At 41.1% G+C, this 16,351-nt stretch overlaps 1 protein-coding gene across 5 annotated transcripts in view; it reads right to left on the bottom strand.

Annotated features, from left to right (window-relative positions):
- ROR1 (receptor tyrosine kinase like orphan receptor 1) overlaps positions 1-16,351 on the bottom strand; it is a gene marked incomplete at its 5' end in the record, with an annotated part of 425,624 nt that overhangs the window by 130,228 nt on the left and 279,045 nt on the right. For all 5 annotated transcript variants that reach the window (XM_082613671.1, XM_082613673.1, XM_082613672.1 and 2 more), the window contains 2 exons: positions 575-605; positions 1,289-1,576. In XM_082613671.1, the coding sequence (XP_082469797.1) occupies positions 575-605; positions 1,289-1,576 (319 nt within the window). The remainder of the gene's footprint in view (positions 1-574; positions 606-1,288; positions 1,577-16,351) is intronic.

Raw genomic sequence — 16,351 nt, 5'->3', positions numbered from 1 at the left:
AGTTAAAGAAACTGGATCTTGAGACTCTATTAATAAGGGACTCAAAATGAATCAAACTTCCATGGAACTCTCATCCAGACACAGGGCTTTCTTCTCCTAGGTGAGTCAGAACTTCTGCCTGAGTTTTTAAAAGGGAATAAAAATAAAGTGATCACCCAACAGATGACCTGTTCAATAACTAAGGCATCAGAAATGTTTGCAGAAACGGAGAACAGATCCTTTTAAGCAAAGACTAGAGTATAGGTTCCTAAGCCAGCACTGTTTCATTTTTTTGGGTTGATTTTACCAAATCCATTGTAACTAAATGTTAGCTTAATTTTAAAATAGTACATGTAAGTAGGTTTTTTGCTTTGATTGCTCAGAATCAACATTACCATGCTTGAGATTACTGCCAGTGCTGGTCTCCTATGAATCTTCATATCAAAGAAAAAGCAACATGGAATGAGGGCAGGGCAAAATGGAATGAAATCTGGAAACACAGTGTTTTGACCTAAGCAGAGGACAACATTGCCTTTGCCCTAGCAACTCTGGAGAAGCGCTTAAAAAAGACAAGAAAGAAGATATAAGTACTTACGAGGACCCTGGACTTGCAGTGGGAGGAGGGCCTGAAGAAATGAAAGAAAAACAAAAGAAACAGTCAGTCTGGGTTATTGGAGGGTGAACATCAGGACAGTCAAACCATTACAGACTAAAGTTCTCAGCCACCCCTAAGTAATATTTATTTTTCTGGAATTTATTATTTTACTCCAGCTCCCCCAACCACCTCTATGAAAAAACATACCAGTGAGACTGTGTCTATATCCCACAGTTCAGAGCCTGAAAAATGCTAAGACAAGGGCTAAAAAATGAGTCAGAGTAGGCATCCTCACGAGATGCAGTGAGTTTCAGTGGGAGGCTGAATGAGCATGAGGACATTGATTGCAACAGCAGGCAGGGGTCTTTGATGGCAGCTGGACAGAAAAGAGGCCTGCGTGCTGGAAATCTTCCCAACTTCTCTGGACAAGGAACATTCTTGCTGAGAAGAGTTCACTGATGTGATGACTTAGAATTGGGGCTGAGGTCAGACCTATCTGGACTCTGCTCCTGCTCTGCAGTTTACTGGCTGGGTGACCCTGAGCACAGTACTTAACTGCTGGGCCTTGGTTTACTTATTTCTAAAATGGGTACAAGAGGACCAGCTTCTGTGTTGCTGGGCACACCCAGTACCTCCTCACCCCCGTGGAGGCCAAAGGCCATCCGAAAGGCCATCCAAAGGGCAAAAGGCCATCCCTGCTAGGAAGCTGCTTACCGAACTTGACAAACAAGACTCCAGTGGTAGAAACCACCTTCTTGCCGTTCGTCGCCACGCACTGGAAGTAGCCCGTGTCTGTGGTGTCGAGGTTTCTAATCCGCAGCCGAGAGCCATAGTTGGTTGCCCGAAAGGAGATCCTCCGGGGCTCCTGTACCACAGGTGCATCATTTTTGAACCAGCGGATAGTGGGAGGCGGATTCCCAGAGACTTTGCAGTGCAGTTCTGCTGTCTGCCCCAGGGACGTGGTGATATTATTCATCGGTTCATCGAGGGTCAGGTAAGACTCTGCAGAGGGAGAAGCAGGCGGGTGAGAGGGGCAGACTGCTGGAGAGTGCCTCCAAGCAACCCAAGCTCACTCTGTGTGACCCAGACCACAGAGAGACTGAACAGGAGCAGCATGGTGGAGACAGATAAGGGATGGTTGAAATCATCCCTTTACCGAGACCCTGTGACTACTAAACAATCACCCATAGAGTCTGCTGCTTGGAAGGAAATTTGTTACTAACCATGGTATAAAACCCAAAGTTTTCAAATGACTATGTGGTACCCATGGATAAATGTACTTTCTCGGCCAAGATAAGATGAGCTTTTGTGTTTCAGAGTATAAAAAAAAATACATGCTCCTTGTTACAAACTCAAACAATACAGTGAAAAAGAAAAAGAAGTAAAATTTAACTCATCCCGAAATGACATCCCTCTTAGCATTCTGGCAAAGATCCTACCAGTTTGTCCACTTTTGATAAGAGAGAAAGTATGAAAAACTGGAAAAGTAGGAGCAATATATTTATATCCACATGGCCCAAGATTGGGAAGGATGCTGAAAATCTTCCTGTCAGTGATGATATAATAAAGGTTATGGAGGCCAGGTTGCTGGCAGACAAAGTGGTGAGGCAATGAAATTATTTCCATAATGTTACTCATGTCAACCGCAACACATTACAATATATTATTCTATGCATTCAATTTTTAATTGAGATATAATTTATATTCTATGAAATGTATCAGTCTTAATTACACAGCCCCACGAGTCTTGACAAATGCATGTACCCATGTAACCAATGCCCCTATCAAGATATAGAACAACAGAACATCATCAATATCCCAGAAAGTACCCCCAAGATCCTTAGTAGTGAATCCCTGCTCCACCCCCTCTACCTGGCAAAACTGTGAGAGGATTAAAATTAAATCAGGCAAGGCATGGGAAGCATTTAAACTAGTATATGGCGAAAAGTAAGCACTCAAAAGTATTAATGTGTTCTATTATTTTTATAATAATAACAACTTCTGTGTAATGCCTTTTACTCTGTCTCCTGTTATCCTCTAATAACCCCGTGAGGTAGGAAAGGCACAGGAAGTATCATGATGCCCAGGTGCAGAGGAGATGTCTCAGAGATTAGCTGACTTGCCCTGTGGTCACACAGTAAGATGTACATTGTGCCCAAAGCTTCTAGCACTAACGACTTCGTGTCCTCAGGCCCAGCCAAGCACCTAAACAAAGTTCAACTGAGCCAAGCTGGTTAGTACAGTAGTAAGAACAGACAGACTCTAAGTCCTGCCATATGCCAGGGGCTTTACTTTAGTATTTACCTGCCCAATAACCCCACAAGGGAGGAGGAATTGTCATCGCTGCTCAACAATGAGGAGACCTAGGATCAGAGAGGTTAAGTGACTTGTCAAAGGCCACACAGCTGAGCCAAGGGCTGGTTCAGCTCCCTCTGGCTCCAAAACCTAGCTCTTTCCACCCCATCAGATTGCTTTGGTAGCCTGAGTCACACTGAGGAGTGGAGATAGAATTCAAACTTCTTCCTTAAGGAAGAGCTGGGGTTTACACATATCCACACACCCACAGGGCTGTGATCTTCCCCTAACTCCAGCCAGGACTGTCTGGTTAATGGGTCTAACCTTTAGCTATGTGTTCTGGCTGGTTTCCCTCCAGAAGCCAGGTACCTCACTGACCTGATATCCTCTGATAGGCCCTTCTCCTTGAGACTACATCCTGTTTCCTGTCCTTTCTGTAGCAGGGGTCCAGCTTTGAGTTGGAGGTGAAACAGGAGGGAAGGGGGCAGGGCACAACCTTTAAAAGAATGACATAGCCATAGGACATGACAAAAACTGGTTAGAAACAACTAGGTCCAAGATGGCAGAAGATTCGACTTCCAGTGGATCTTGAGCCTCATTATACACTCATTGTAATATATTAGCATCTAAATGACACACCCACCAGTGCCATGACAGTTCTGAGGCTAACCATAAAAGGCCAAAAAATGGGCAGTGGCCCAATTCCTGGAAATCCCTGCCCCTTCCCCGAAAATAGTTGGAATAATCCTCCCACTCAATAGCATATGAAATTACCCAGCCCATAAAAACTAACCGCCCCATGTATCGGGTCCTCTCACCTTCTGAGATGGCCCACACTCTGTCTGTGAAGTCTCTTTCTCTCTAAATAAATCCACTTCTCACCTATCACTTTGTCTCTCACTGAAGTCTTTCTGCGACAAGACATCAAAAACCTGAGCTTCATTAAGTCCTGGCACCAGGTGTGTGATCTCAATTAAAAGACTGTGGGTTTCAAGTCCCAACCTGGGTTTGGCCGGGTTCGAGTCCTGGTGCGTGGGTTCGAGTCCCAATATGCGTTTAGGCTGGGTTCGAGTCCCAATCTGAGTTGCACGGTTTCAGAGGGGTCTCCACAGTGGCAAGAGGTACCATCACCCAGGTACTCCCACAGCCTGGCTCCCTCTCCCAGATTTCTACCTTCTTTAAATATCAAAGCCAGCCAACATCAACCACACTCCCCAGAGGCCAGGACGACAGTGTCTAGGTGTGCATCTCAGGGGTTAACAAGACTGTTGAGTTTTAGTCAAGAAAACAAAAGTCAATTCTACTTTATTTCTTTGGTTCTTCCCCCATAGGAAGTTGCTACTGAAATCCCAGCAAGCTTTTTGGCCAAGCCCTCATAGCATAAAATATAAAAGGATGAGCTGGAACTTTAAACTGTTTCTTTTGCCTCCAAACCCCAGTTACTTTGCATGATACTACAATCACAGACACACAGTTCTTCAAATTTTTTCTTCTAGGAACATAAATTAGCCCAGAGACAGAGAGTTCTGTAACTGGGTGGAGTATTTCAAATATTCTCTGAAGGTGTACTTAAATTTATTGAAAACAAATTAGTACGGGTTGATCCACCAGATGAAATCAACCCTCACAAACTCTGAAGCTAGAATGTCTGAATTTGCATCCTGGTTCTGCTACTTATCAGCTGCGTGACCTTGGGCAAGTTATTTAACCTCTCTGTGTCTCAAATTTTGTTACCTGTGAAATTAGTACAATAATTATATCTTCCTCATAGGGCTACTGTGAGGATTATATTAATTAATACATGGAAAGTACTTTGAATAGGGTCTGGCACAGAGCAAACAGCATATGAAAGTTTCTGCTATTATATTAGCTATTTTTTAATTTTCTTTTTCTCACAAATAACTTATGGCTAAAAATGGGGAATGATTATCCATTGAACTGATTGGTTTCCTGGCCATGTCCAGTCCTGACTTTACAGAACAGATCTGAGGGATGAGGCCACCTGCCCAAGATCACAGAACTAACACACTGCAGGAGAGAGTAGTTAATTTGTCCGTGAAGTTCTATATCATATCTACCTAAAACAAAAACAAGGGTTACAGGGCATCTTGAAATCAGTGTAATAGCTGGCTCAAGCAGTATGCTTCCAGGGAGACCAAAGGAAATGTAAACAAATCTTTGTGTCTACTGAACAAAGGAGCCTTGCCATAAACACAGGGAATTTGGTTCTAACTTTTTAGTGATAAAGAATAATGTTCAATTTATTTGCCATCTGTAGCTGCTCACTTAATAAGTAAAACAAGCAAACGATCTGGTCCTCAGTTTGGCAAAGACTGGAAGCATCAGAAACACATTTGGCCTAAACAACACGAAAGCATTTTGTGACTGGAATAAAATAAAATAAAAACGCATGTCTGAATCATTGCTATCAGCCTTGTTGTTAACAAGCCTCTGGCCGTGATCCATTCTCTTCCCAGAACTATCTGGATCCTCCTGGAGCAGCCTCATGGGCCACACTAGGGGACCCACTCTCTGTTCTACACCCAGCACTTGGCGTGACCATTGCAGGTTATGGACTAGTCATTTCTTTCAGAGAACACCTGGACATCCTAGCGAAGCAGCCCAGGGCAGAGGAAATCTGTAAACTGGACCTGATACCAGTTTGCCACTACCTAGCTGCAAGTGTCAGGCAGTCACTTTGCCTCCCTGGGATTTGGAGTCATGATCTATTACATGGGCCTGTGCGGTCTGCACCTCCTGAAATAGTGTAAGTTTCCATATGGGCCTCAGCTACAGAAGCACTGGATGGCAGTGTGGACTAAGAATGCCACCTGCCATATCAGTAAACAAGATGTTGCGGTCATTGAGCCGTCAGCCACTACAGCTGAATTCCCTCTATCCACCCCCCCCCCAACCCCAGTGGTACACTCTGAAGGGATTCAGGATGGAGAAAAAAAAGAGATTACTGGCCCTAGATAGTTAAGCTGCATAGCAAAGGGATAATTTCATTAAGTCCAGGCTCTTGCATCTTCCCCTACAGAAAAGCACTAAATTCATTAACTTGAGATATCTGGTTTTTCTTTAATTAGCAGTAATCTTTTGAGGTTCCGACTACCTGGTTTTGTTGTTGTTGTTGTTCATTTGGTTTTTTGGGGCTTTTCTTTTTTTTTTTTTTTTTTTGGTAAAGCTCTTATATATCCTGGCTCCTCCCATACCTCTTTGAAACTGTCCCTGAGAGCTACTAAGAGGCTGTATCCCGGGCTTAAGTCTTCAGTAAGTCTACCAAATAAAACAATCATCAGATTTTAGGTTGTGCAGTTTTTTCAGTCGACAGCAGACAGCAGGTACTGACTGAGTCTGAATGCCAGAAAAAGCATTTTGGCCTGTACATGTAAACCTGGCTATTCATACTGTTAAAAAAGGCCCCAAGCGGAGTCACTTGTGCTAAGTCCACATCACCAAACCAATACTTAATACCTAACTTAATTACTCTTTCAACCTCTCCCAGGAATGGACTCTTAAACCAATCAATCTGGAATTACCTAGTCAGCACTAGTGAGGTGATCTGCCTGATAGACCCCTGCTGTGCCCTGAAAGTGACCTTGCCACAAACAATCTACTCTTTGCTAGGAACAACCCTGTTCTGCCCCTTTCTGCCTATAAAAGTCTTTCATTTTGTACAGCTCTTCAGAACTCCTTTCTATCTGCTACATGGGCTGCTGCCTGATTCATGAATTGTTGAATAAAACCAATAAGATTTTAAAAATTTGTTCACTTGAATTTTGTTTTTTAACAATATTTTTTTCAGTGGCTTGATTCAATACCTCTGACAATGTGTGCTTGAGCTGTGGAAGATTTCTCATCCTTCTTTCCCTGCTTTTGTGGACCACAAATGTTGAGATGGCAGACTGGTGAGTGGGAGGTGGGATATAATCTGGCTGGAGAGAGAAAAAATTCCAATTCTGTTGACTCCACCTCTAGCTCTGTGTCTCTGAATGAACTATGTCTCCCAGTGGTGGTACTAATACTAATGATGATGGTGACAATGACAATGATGATGATACAATATAATGATGATAATAGCTAACATCTAAAGGGTACTTATTACTATGGCAGGTGTTGTTACAAACCATTATTATTGTCCTCATTTTATACATAGATATCTAAGGCACAGGGATGGTAAAAAAGCCATCCGAGATCACATAGTAAGTAGAAGTGAGACAAAACAATTATTGATTCAGATTTAGATTGATTTAGATTTCAGTCTAAATCCCAGCAAGTTATTTTGTGGATATTGACACAAACTGATTCTAAAGTTTATATGAGAGGCAAAAGACCCAGAATAGCCAACATAATACTGAAGGAGAAGAACAAAGCTGGAGGACTGACACTACCCAACTTCAAAACTTGCTATAAAGCTACAGTAATCAAGACAGTGTGATACTGGTGAAAGAATAGACAAATAGACCCATGAAAGAGAATAGACAGCCCAGAAATAGAGTCCAGTTGACTACCTATATATAATCAACTGATCTTTGACAAAGAAGCAAAGTCACCACAAAGGAGCAAAGACAGTCTTTTCAACAAATAGTGCTGAAACAACTGTACATCCACATGCAAAAATGAATCTAGACACAGCCCTTACACCCTCCACAAAAATTAACTCAAAATGGATCACGGACCTAAACATAAGATGCAAAATTACACAATTCCTGGAAGATAACATAGGAGAAAACCCAGATGATCTTGGGTATGGAAATGACTTTTTAGATATGACAACAAAGACATGATCTATGAAATAAATAAATGATAAACTGGACTTTATTAAAATTAAAAATGCTGTTCTGCAAAAGACAATATCAACAGAACAAGAAGACAAGCCACAGACTGGGAGAAAACATTTGCAAAAGACACATCTGATAAAGTACCAAAATATACAAAGAACTCTTAAAACCCAACCATAAGAAAGCAACCCCAATAAAAAATGGGCCAATACTTTAACAGATACCTCACCAAAGAAGAAAAATGGCAAATAGACATATGAAAAGATGTTCCACATCATATGTCATCAGGGAAATGCAAATTGAAACAATGAGTTACACTAAACACCCATTAGAATAATCAAAATCCAGAACATTGACATTACCAAATGCTGATGAAGACATGGAGCAACAGGAACTCTCTCATTGCTGGTGGGAATGCAAAATGTTACAGCTACTTTGGAAGATAGTTTGGCAGTTTCTTACAAAAATAAAAATACTCTTACCATATAAACCAGCAATCTCACTCCTTGGTATTTACCCAAAGTAGTTGAAAACATGTCCACACAAAACCCTGCACGTGGATGTTTGTAGCTTTATTCACAGTTGCCAAAAGCTGGAAGCAAACAAGCTGTCCTTCAGTAGGTAAATGGATAAACTCTAGTACATCTAGACTATGGAATATTATTCAGTGCTAAAAGGAAATGAGCTATCAAGCCATGAAAACACATAAAGGAAGCATAAATACATATTAGTAAGTGAAAGAAGCCAATCTTAAAAGGCTACATATGGCATGATTCCAATTATAGGACATTCTGGAAAAGGTAAAACTTTAGACAGTAGAAATATCAATGGTTACCAGAGACTGGGGGGGGTGGGGGAGAATGAATGGGCAGAGCACAGAGGATTTTTAGGGCAGTGAAAATACTCTCTCTGATACTATAATGGTGGATACATGTCATTACACATTTGTCTAAATCCATGGAACGTACAACACAAGAGTGAGCTATAATGTAAACTATGAACTTTGGGTGATTATGATGTGTCAATGTAATTTCACCAGTTTTAACAGATGTATGACTCTGGTGGGGAATGTTGATAACGGGAGAGATTATGCATGTGAAGGGGCAGGGTGTATACAAAAAAATCTCTGTATCTTCCCTTCAATTTTGCTGTGAACCTAAAACTTCTCTAAAAGAAAGTCTTCAGGGCTTCCCTGGTGGCACAGTGGTTAAGAATCCATCTGCCAACACAGGGGACATGGTTTCGAGCCCTGGTCTGGGAAGATCCCACGTGCTGTGGAGCAACTAAGCCCGTGCACCACAACTACTGAGCGTGTGCTCTAGAGCCCGTGTGCCACAACTACTGAGTCCACATGCCACAACTACTGAAGCCCACACTCCTAGAGCCCGTGCTCCGCAACAAGAGAAGCCACCTCAATGAGAAGCCCGTGCACCGCAACGAAGAGTAGCCCCTGCTCAACGCAGCTAAAAGAAAGCCCGTGTGCAGCAACGAAAACCTAATGCAGCCAAAAATAAATTTTAATTACTTAATTAATTAATTTAAAAAACAGTAATTCTTAAAAAAAAAAAATCTTTAAAAAATTATTTTGGCTCCAGAGTCCTTGTTCCAGGACAGAAGTTCTCAAACCCCTTGGTTTCAGAACCCCCATACACTCTTTAAAATATTGAGGACCCCCAAGAGAAAATTTTAAAAAATTTGTTTACTAATTTATTTGAAAATAAAGATAACCTCATTACTTGTTAACAAATATTGTCATGAAAAATAACTATATTCCCCTCTGCACCCCCTGATACACATGCGAATAGTGAGAAGAGTGGCATTGTTTTCTATTGTTATTGATCTATCATTTTGCTTAAGAGCAGACAGCTGGACTCTCCTCTTTCTGCATTCAATCTTTTGAGATATGTTGTTTTGGTTGAAGTATACGAAGAAAATCTGGCTTCATACAGTTGGAAAAGAGAGGGGTATTTTTATAGCCTTCTCAGATAATTTAGGATAGTATTCTTGGATACTAAACCCAAATTTGACAAACGGTAGTTTCTTTTTTTTTGACACTTTAAAATTGAGGTATAGTTGATTTACAATGTTTCAGGTGTACAGCAAAGTGATTCAGTTATATATATATATATATGTATATATATATATATATATATATACACATATATATATATATATTCTTTTTCAGTTTTTTCCATTATAGGTTACTACAAAATACTGAATATAGTATGCTGTGTTATACAGTAAGTCCTTGCTGTTTATTTTATATACAGTAGTGTGTATATGTTAATCCCAAACTCCTAATTTATCCCTCCCCCCCTTCCCTTTTGGTAACCATAAGTTTGTTTTCTATGTCTGTGAGTCTATTTCTGTTTTGTAAATAAGTTCATTTGTATCATTTTTTTAGATTCCACATATAAGTGACATCATATGATATTTATCTTTTTCTGTCTTATTTACTTCACTTAGAATGATAATCTCTAGGTTCATCCATGTTGCTGCAGATGGCATTATTTCGTTCTTTTTTATGGCTGAGTAATATTCCATTGTACATATATTCCACATCTTTATCCATCATCTGTCAGTGGATATTTAGGTTGCTTCCACGTCTTGGCTATTGTAAACAGTGCTGCTATGAACATTGGGGTGCATGTATCTTTTCCGGATATAGGCCCAGGAGTGGGATTGCTGGATCATATGGTAACTCTAGTTTTTGTTTTTTAAGGAACCTCCACACTGTTTTCCATAGCGGCTGCTCCAATACATTCCCATCAACAGTGCAGGAGGGTTCCCTTTTCTCCACACCCTCTCCAGCAGACAAATGGTGGTTTCTTAAAGAATAGTTGTAATGTGAAATCTGAAACCATACCAGTGAATTTTTCATAATCTGTTATATTAAAATGGATTGATTTATCTTGAACGTTGAACAGATCTTTTATCCACGTATGATCTTTTTAACACCATGCCCTGTTCATTTAGAAAACACTGGTTCACTGAGTTACATAGTTCTTCCAGATATGAACACATTTAATCATGTAATATAGAAAAATCACATTCATTAGTATCACCATCTATCTCATTAGTAAAGATTGGGAAACTGCAAGCTCTTGGTGGTGGCTAAAATTTTTCCAAATTTTAAATTTTTGCTGGAAAGCTCAAATTTTATTATTGGCAACTAATATTATCTCCTGTTTCCTTCAAGTGTCAGGCTCGTTTTGTTTAGTTTCAAGAATAACTAACCATAGTTTGATTGTCAATCATTCTTTCAAGTAATAAAATGCTTTTCTTTGTGACAACCATAGTGTTTTACCAGTCAGCACGACTGCTTATGTATACTTCCCATTTTGCCATACAAAATATTAAAAAAGACATGTACCTCATGGGTCAAGATTTAGTTAATAATTTTTGCTGCTTCATCAAAGATATTCTTTTTTTTTTTCTTTTTTTTTTTTTTTGCGGTACACGGGCCTCTCACTGTTGTGGCCTCTCCTGTTGCGGAGCACAGGCTCCGGACGCGCAGGCTCAGCGGCCATGGCTCACGGGCCCAGCCGCTCCGCGGCATGTGGGATCCTCCTGGACCGGGGCACGAATCCGTGTCCCCTGCATCAGCAAGCGGACTCTTAACTACTGCACCACCAGGGAAGCCCCATCAAAGATATTCTTAAGTGCAATTGGCTTTTCTTTTTTTTAAATTGAAGTATAGTTGATGAACAACGTTATATAAGTTACAGGTGTACAATACAGTGATTCACAATTTTGGCTTTTTTTTTTTCTAAACTGTAAGTGTGTGGTGGTGGAGAATACAGTAACTTCTAGTACAGTTTAGTACAGTTTGTTACCATTGTTTTGACTCATGCTAAGGCCCCAGAATTTTTACCTACCATTGCTTTTACACAATCAGGATGGGTAAACTGCAGTTCAGAGACCTTAAAGACCTATCCTAGACCTGTCCCAACTAATAAAAGCTAAAGCCAGGATTTGGACTCCAAGCTCAATCCTCTTTCCATCACACTCCACAGCTGCCCTCTGCCACCCCTATGGGTCTTGGACCAGTGTGAGGTTCTCAGAACAAAATGATTTAGCTCAAGCCCTGAATACCATAAGCTAGGCTTGCATGGTCTGTTTTCTATTTCTGAATAAGCAACTTGGGATTTGGGGGCAATCCTCAGTGATTTTGGGAGATCTGGGAAAAAGTTTGGGACTCTGAATAAAAAAAAAGATATTTATGCTTTTTAAAATGTATGAAAAGAAAATGCCAGGATTCTTTCAGTACCACCATTTCCTCCATTACCCACAGAAAGTGATGATCATAGCTAACATTTTTCTCAGCATTTACAAGGTTCCAGGCACCATTCTAAGCACCTTGTACACATTAACTTATTTAATCTTGAAAACAATCCTGAGGTAGATACTATTCTTACCCTTTTTTCAGAGATAAGGAAATGAGACACAGAGAGGTTAAGTAATTGCCCAAAGTCATGCAGTTAGAAAGTGGCAGAGCCAGGACCCAAACCCAGACCTTTCGACACAAGAGACTGTAATATTAGCCAATGCACCATTTCCCAGTAGACCCACACTTTAGTCTTTCATTGTTTCCTATTACAATTGTAATAGGAAACATTGTTGCCCTTTTTATGAGTCCATCCAGCACAAGACAATACCCACTGGTACTGAGAACAACTAATCACTACCAGTTTCTTATGATGTAAGTGGAAGTCATCATGGAGAAGGAGCTTTTTAAAAACACCAGGGGGCGGGGGGCTTCCCTGGTGGCGCAAGTGGTTGGGAGTCCACCTGCCGATGCAGGGGACACGGGTTCGTGCCCTGGTCCGGGAAGATCCCACATGCCGCGGAGCGTCTGGGCCCGTGAGCCATGGCTGCTGAGCCTGCGCTCCGCAACGGGAGAGGCCACGGCAGTGAGAGGCCCGCGTACCGCAAAAAAAAAAAAAAAAAAAGATAAATACACCACAGGCATTGTTAATCCTGACGCTTAATCAACTTAAAAAGTGAACTGCGAGAAAAAAGAAGTTAGTTTATGAGCTCTCTGGGAATTGAGACTCTATTTCCTCCTTTTCGTAGTCCCCCCAGCACTCCATGTGTTATATGGTGAACTTCGTAGGCATTTAATAAATGCTGGTTGATTAAGTAAATGGAAGCCTCAAGTGTATTTCAGGCAAATGAGCTTTGGAGACACCCCATTTATTACTTACCCATTTGACAAGACGTCACATTCACAAATCCCTCCCAACATTTATTACTTAATTTTCAAAGCGCCCTCCCCTTCCCCCCCAGGGAGGGAGGCGGGGCCAAGAGTTATATTGCCATTCTGACAGGTGAGAGAAACCCGGATATAAAAAGTTGAACAGTCCTTCACTATGGCAACCCAGCCAGTCAGCCAGGGAGCCAGTCACAATTAGGCTCAGGGCCTGCATCTCAGTATCAAAGAGGCACATGCCGAATCCTAGTCCCCTTCAGGACCGATCCTATTCAGAAGAGGGAGGAGGTTCCCGACATGAAATAAAATGCTTAGCTAAACATAAAGGAAGGCTGCCAAACATGGTTAGGTCATCGCATTTGACTTTGAGAGAACATTCTGTTCATGCTATCAACCTGCATTCACTTTCAGCACACTTCACCATAAATATTTCTGACTCACTATCTCAGGAAATATTTTTTATCTTAATAAACTCAATGCAAAACATAATCTAAATCGGCTTGCACATTCTTGAGTCAGAGCCACAAGCTGCATTTAATAAAAATCAGTGGAAATAGCAGGGGACTTCTGAATAACCGCAGTTCGTTATCTGACATGAGGCTGCCGGGAAGTTCCGAACACACGGAGAGCAGGAGGTCGGTAAGCTGAAGGTATGGAGAGAGCCAGAGACCACTGGATGACCCCACTTTGTGGATCTTAATTTCCACTGATGAGTTTCACTAGAGGCGCTATTCGTGACAATGAAATGCAGCATGGTAATTAAGAACATGGCTCTGGAGTTGGACTGCTTGGCCCCACATCTGAGTACCACCTCTCACTTGCTGTTTTTTTAACCTCCCTTAGCCTCAGTTTCCTCAACTGTAAAATGGGGCTAATAACTCTAGTTACCCTAAAGTGTTGCTGTGGAGGTTAAATGGGATCATCCTTCTCTGAAACATCAAAAACGTTCACTACAGGGAGCTAGAGCCAGAGATTCTCAACCCTCATGGAACATCACTATCACCTAAGGAATAATAATAAAAAAAACCCCACTGACACCTGGGTCTCACCCCTCGAAATTCACATTTAGTTGATCCTGGGTGGAGTTCAGGTATAAGCATTTTTTTAGATGCTCCCCGAATGATTCTCCTCAGCAGGCAATGTAAATGTAGAACACTTGGCTAGAGCAATTATAGCTACCAGTTTCTGACCACTGATTCTTACTTGGCTTCCTGCTAAGCCCTGTTTTTACTGCTCAAAATCTCCAGGAAGATTCTCCACTACATTCCTCATTGTCCAGAAGAAGAAACCAGCGCTGAGACATTAAGCACATTGCCTAAGGTCACATGACTGATCAAGAGTGAAACCACATCTCCAACCAAGACTTTTGCCTTGAACTGGCCAGTCTTCAAGCCTATGTCTTCAGTCAGGGAAAGAGATGGCTCGATGAAGATAAACATTTTCTGGCTGAACAAAGCTGCTGTAGACCAGGAGGCATGATGGTTAAAAGTCAAAAAAAAAAAAAAAAAAAACCAGCAAAGCCAACACTCACATTTTCTTAAAAGTTCAAGTACTAATGCATCAAGCTGAGCTCAGCCTTGTGACCTCTGAGTAACAAGGGTAGGTTTAAAGAGTGTCCATAGCTACAGTGAACCAGGTACCTTTAAAAAGCAAAAGCAGTAGGTGGGGGCATTATCTCAGAATAAAGAAGAAGACTCTAAGTGGAATAAATTAAGCTTATGACAAACAAACAAACAAAAAGCATGTCCATAGCACCAAAGACAACAAATGGTCAACGAAGCAGCTCCTTTGGGGGAGGAAACTCACATACATCAGAAATGGTTCTGCAAATGTGCACTTAGAGCAAACCTCCTGTAAATCTGGACTAACGGAAAAGAGAGCCACCTTTATAGGTTCTTCCTTAGGAAGCACAGAAACTACACCTAGCGGATTCAAAAAAGTTTAAGAAAACTTTGCTACCATTTAGAGGCTTGTTTTAAAGAATAGGTCATTTTTACAAGTAGGCCAACTGTATGTAAATAGACCCTTAAAAGCTCAGGGAAACTACATTTTCCTCTTAAGTAGTTAAGATTTACAAAGAATGAGAGTGGCTGGCCTCCAGGCTTTAGATTACTTTGTGTCCCAGCTATAATTAATAAAGGTAGGAGGAGAGGGGAATAAACATGTGCTGAACACTGATTCTATCAGGCACTTTACATATATTACTCTATTTTATCCTTTCCAAAACCCTGTCATATCTGTAGGTTTTTCTAGCCTCACCTAAGGAAGACACCAAGGCTTATAGAGGTTTTAACATAACTAGGTCAGGGCTGGGATTGGACCCCGTTCTCCCCAGCATCCTCCTTCTGTTCCCACTCCCAACTTGTCCCATCTCAATTTACTGTTTTTTTTTATAACAAATTTAATCAGTTATACATATACATATGTTCCCATATCCCCTCCCTTTTGCGTCTCCCTCCCACCCTCCCTATCCCACCCCTCCAGGCGGTCACAAAGCACCGAGCTGATCTCCCTGTGCTATGCGGCTGCTTCCCACTAGCTATCTACCTTACGTTTGGTAGTGTATATATGTCCATGCCGCTCTTCCGCTTTGTCACAGCTTACCCTTCCCCCTCCCCATATCCTCAAGTCCATTCTCTAGTAGGTCTGTGTCTTTATTCCTGTCTTACCCCTATGTTCTTCATGACATTTTTTTTCTTAAATTCCATATATATGTGTCAGCATACAGTATTTGTCTTTCTCTTTCTGACTTACTTCACTCTGTATGACAGACTCTAGGCCCATCCACCTCATTACAAATAGCTCAATTTCATTTCTTTCTATGGCTGAGTAATATTCCATTGTATATATGTGCCACATCTTCTTTATCCATTCATCCGATGATGGACACTTAGGTTGTTTCCATCTCTGGGCTATTGTAAATAGGGCTGCTATGAATATTTTGGTACATGACTCTTTTTGAATTATGGTTTTCTCAGGGTATATGCCCAGTAGTGGGATTGCTGGGTCATATGGTAGTTCTATTTGTAGTTTTTTAAGGAACCTCCATACTGTTCTCCATAGTGGCTGTACCAATTCACATTCCCACCAGAAGTGCAAGAGTGTTCCCTTTTTTCCACACCCTCTCCAGCATTTATTGTTTCTAGATTTTTTGATGATGGCCATTCTGACTGGTGTGAGATGATATCTCACTGTAGTTTGGTTTGCATTTCTCTAATGAGTAAAGATGTTGAGCATGCTTTCATGTGTTTGTGGGCAGTCTGTATTTCTTCTGTGGAGAAATGTCTATTTAGGTCTTCTGCCCATTTTTGGATTGGGTTGTTTGTTTTTTTGTTATTGAGCTGCATGAGCTGCTTATAAATTTTGGAGATTAATCCTTTGTCTGTTGCTTCATTTGCAAATATTTTCTCCCATTCTGAGGGTTGTCTTTTGGTCTTGTTTATGGTTTCCTTTGCTGTGCAAAAGCTTTTAAAGTTCATTAGGTCC

The sequence above is a fragment of the Mesoplodon mirus genome (assembly GCF_964341445.2).
Source record: "Mesoplodon mirus genome assembly, chromosome: 3".
In the NCBI taxonomy this organism is placed as follows: Eukaryota; Metazoa; Chordata; class Mammalia; order Artiodactyla; family Ziphiidae; genus Mesoplodon; species Mesoplodon mirus.
The sequence above is the reverse complement of the archived record's forward strand: the minus strand, read 5'-3'. Positions and strand labels throughout refer to the sequence as shown.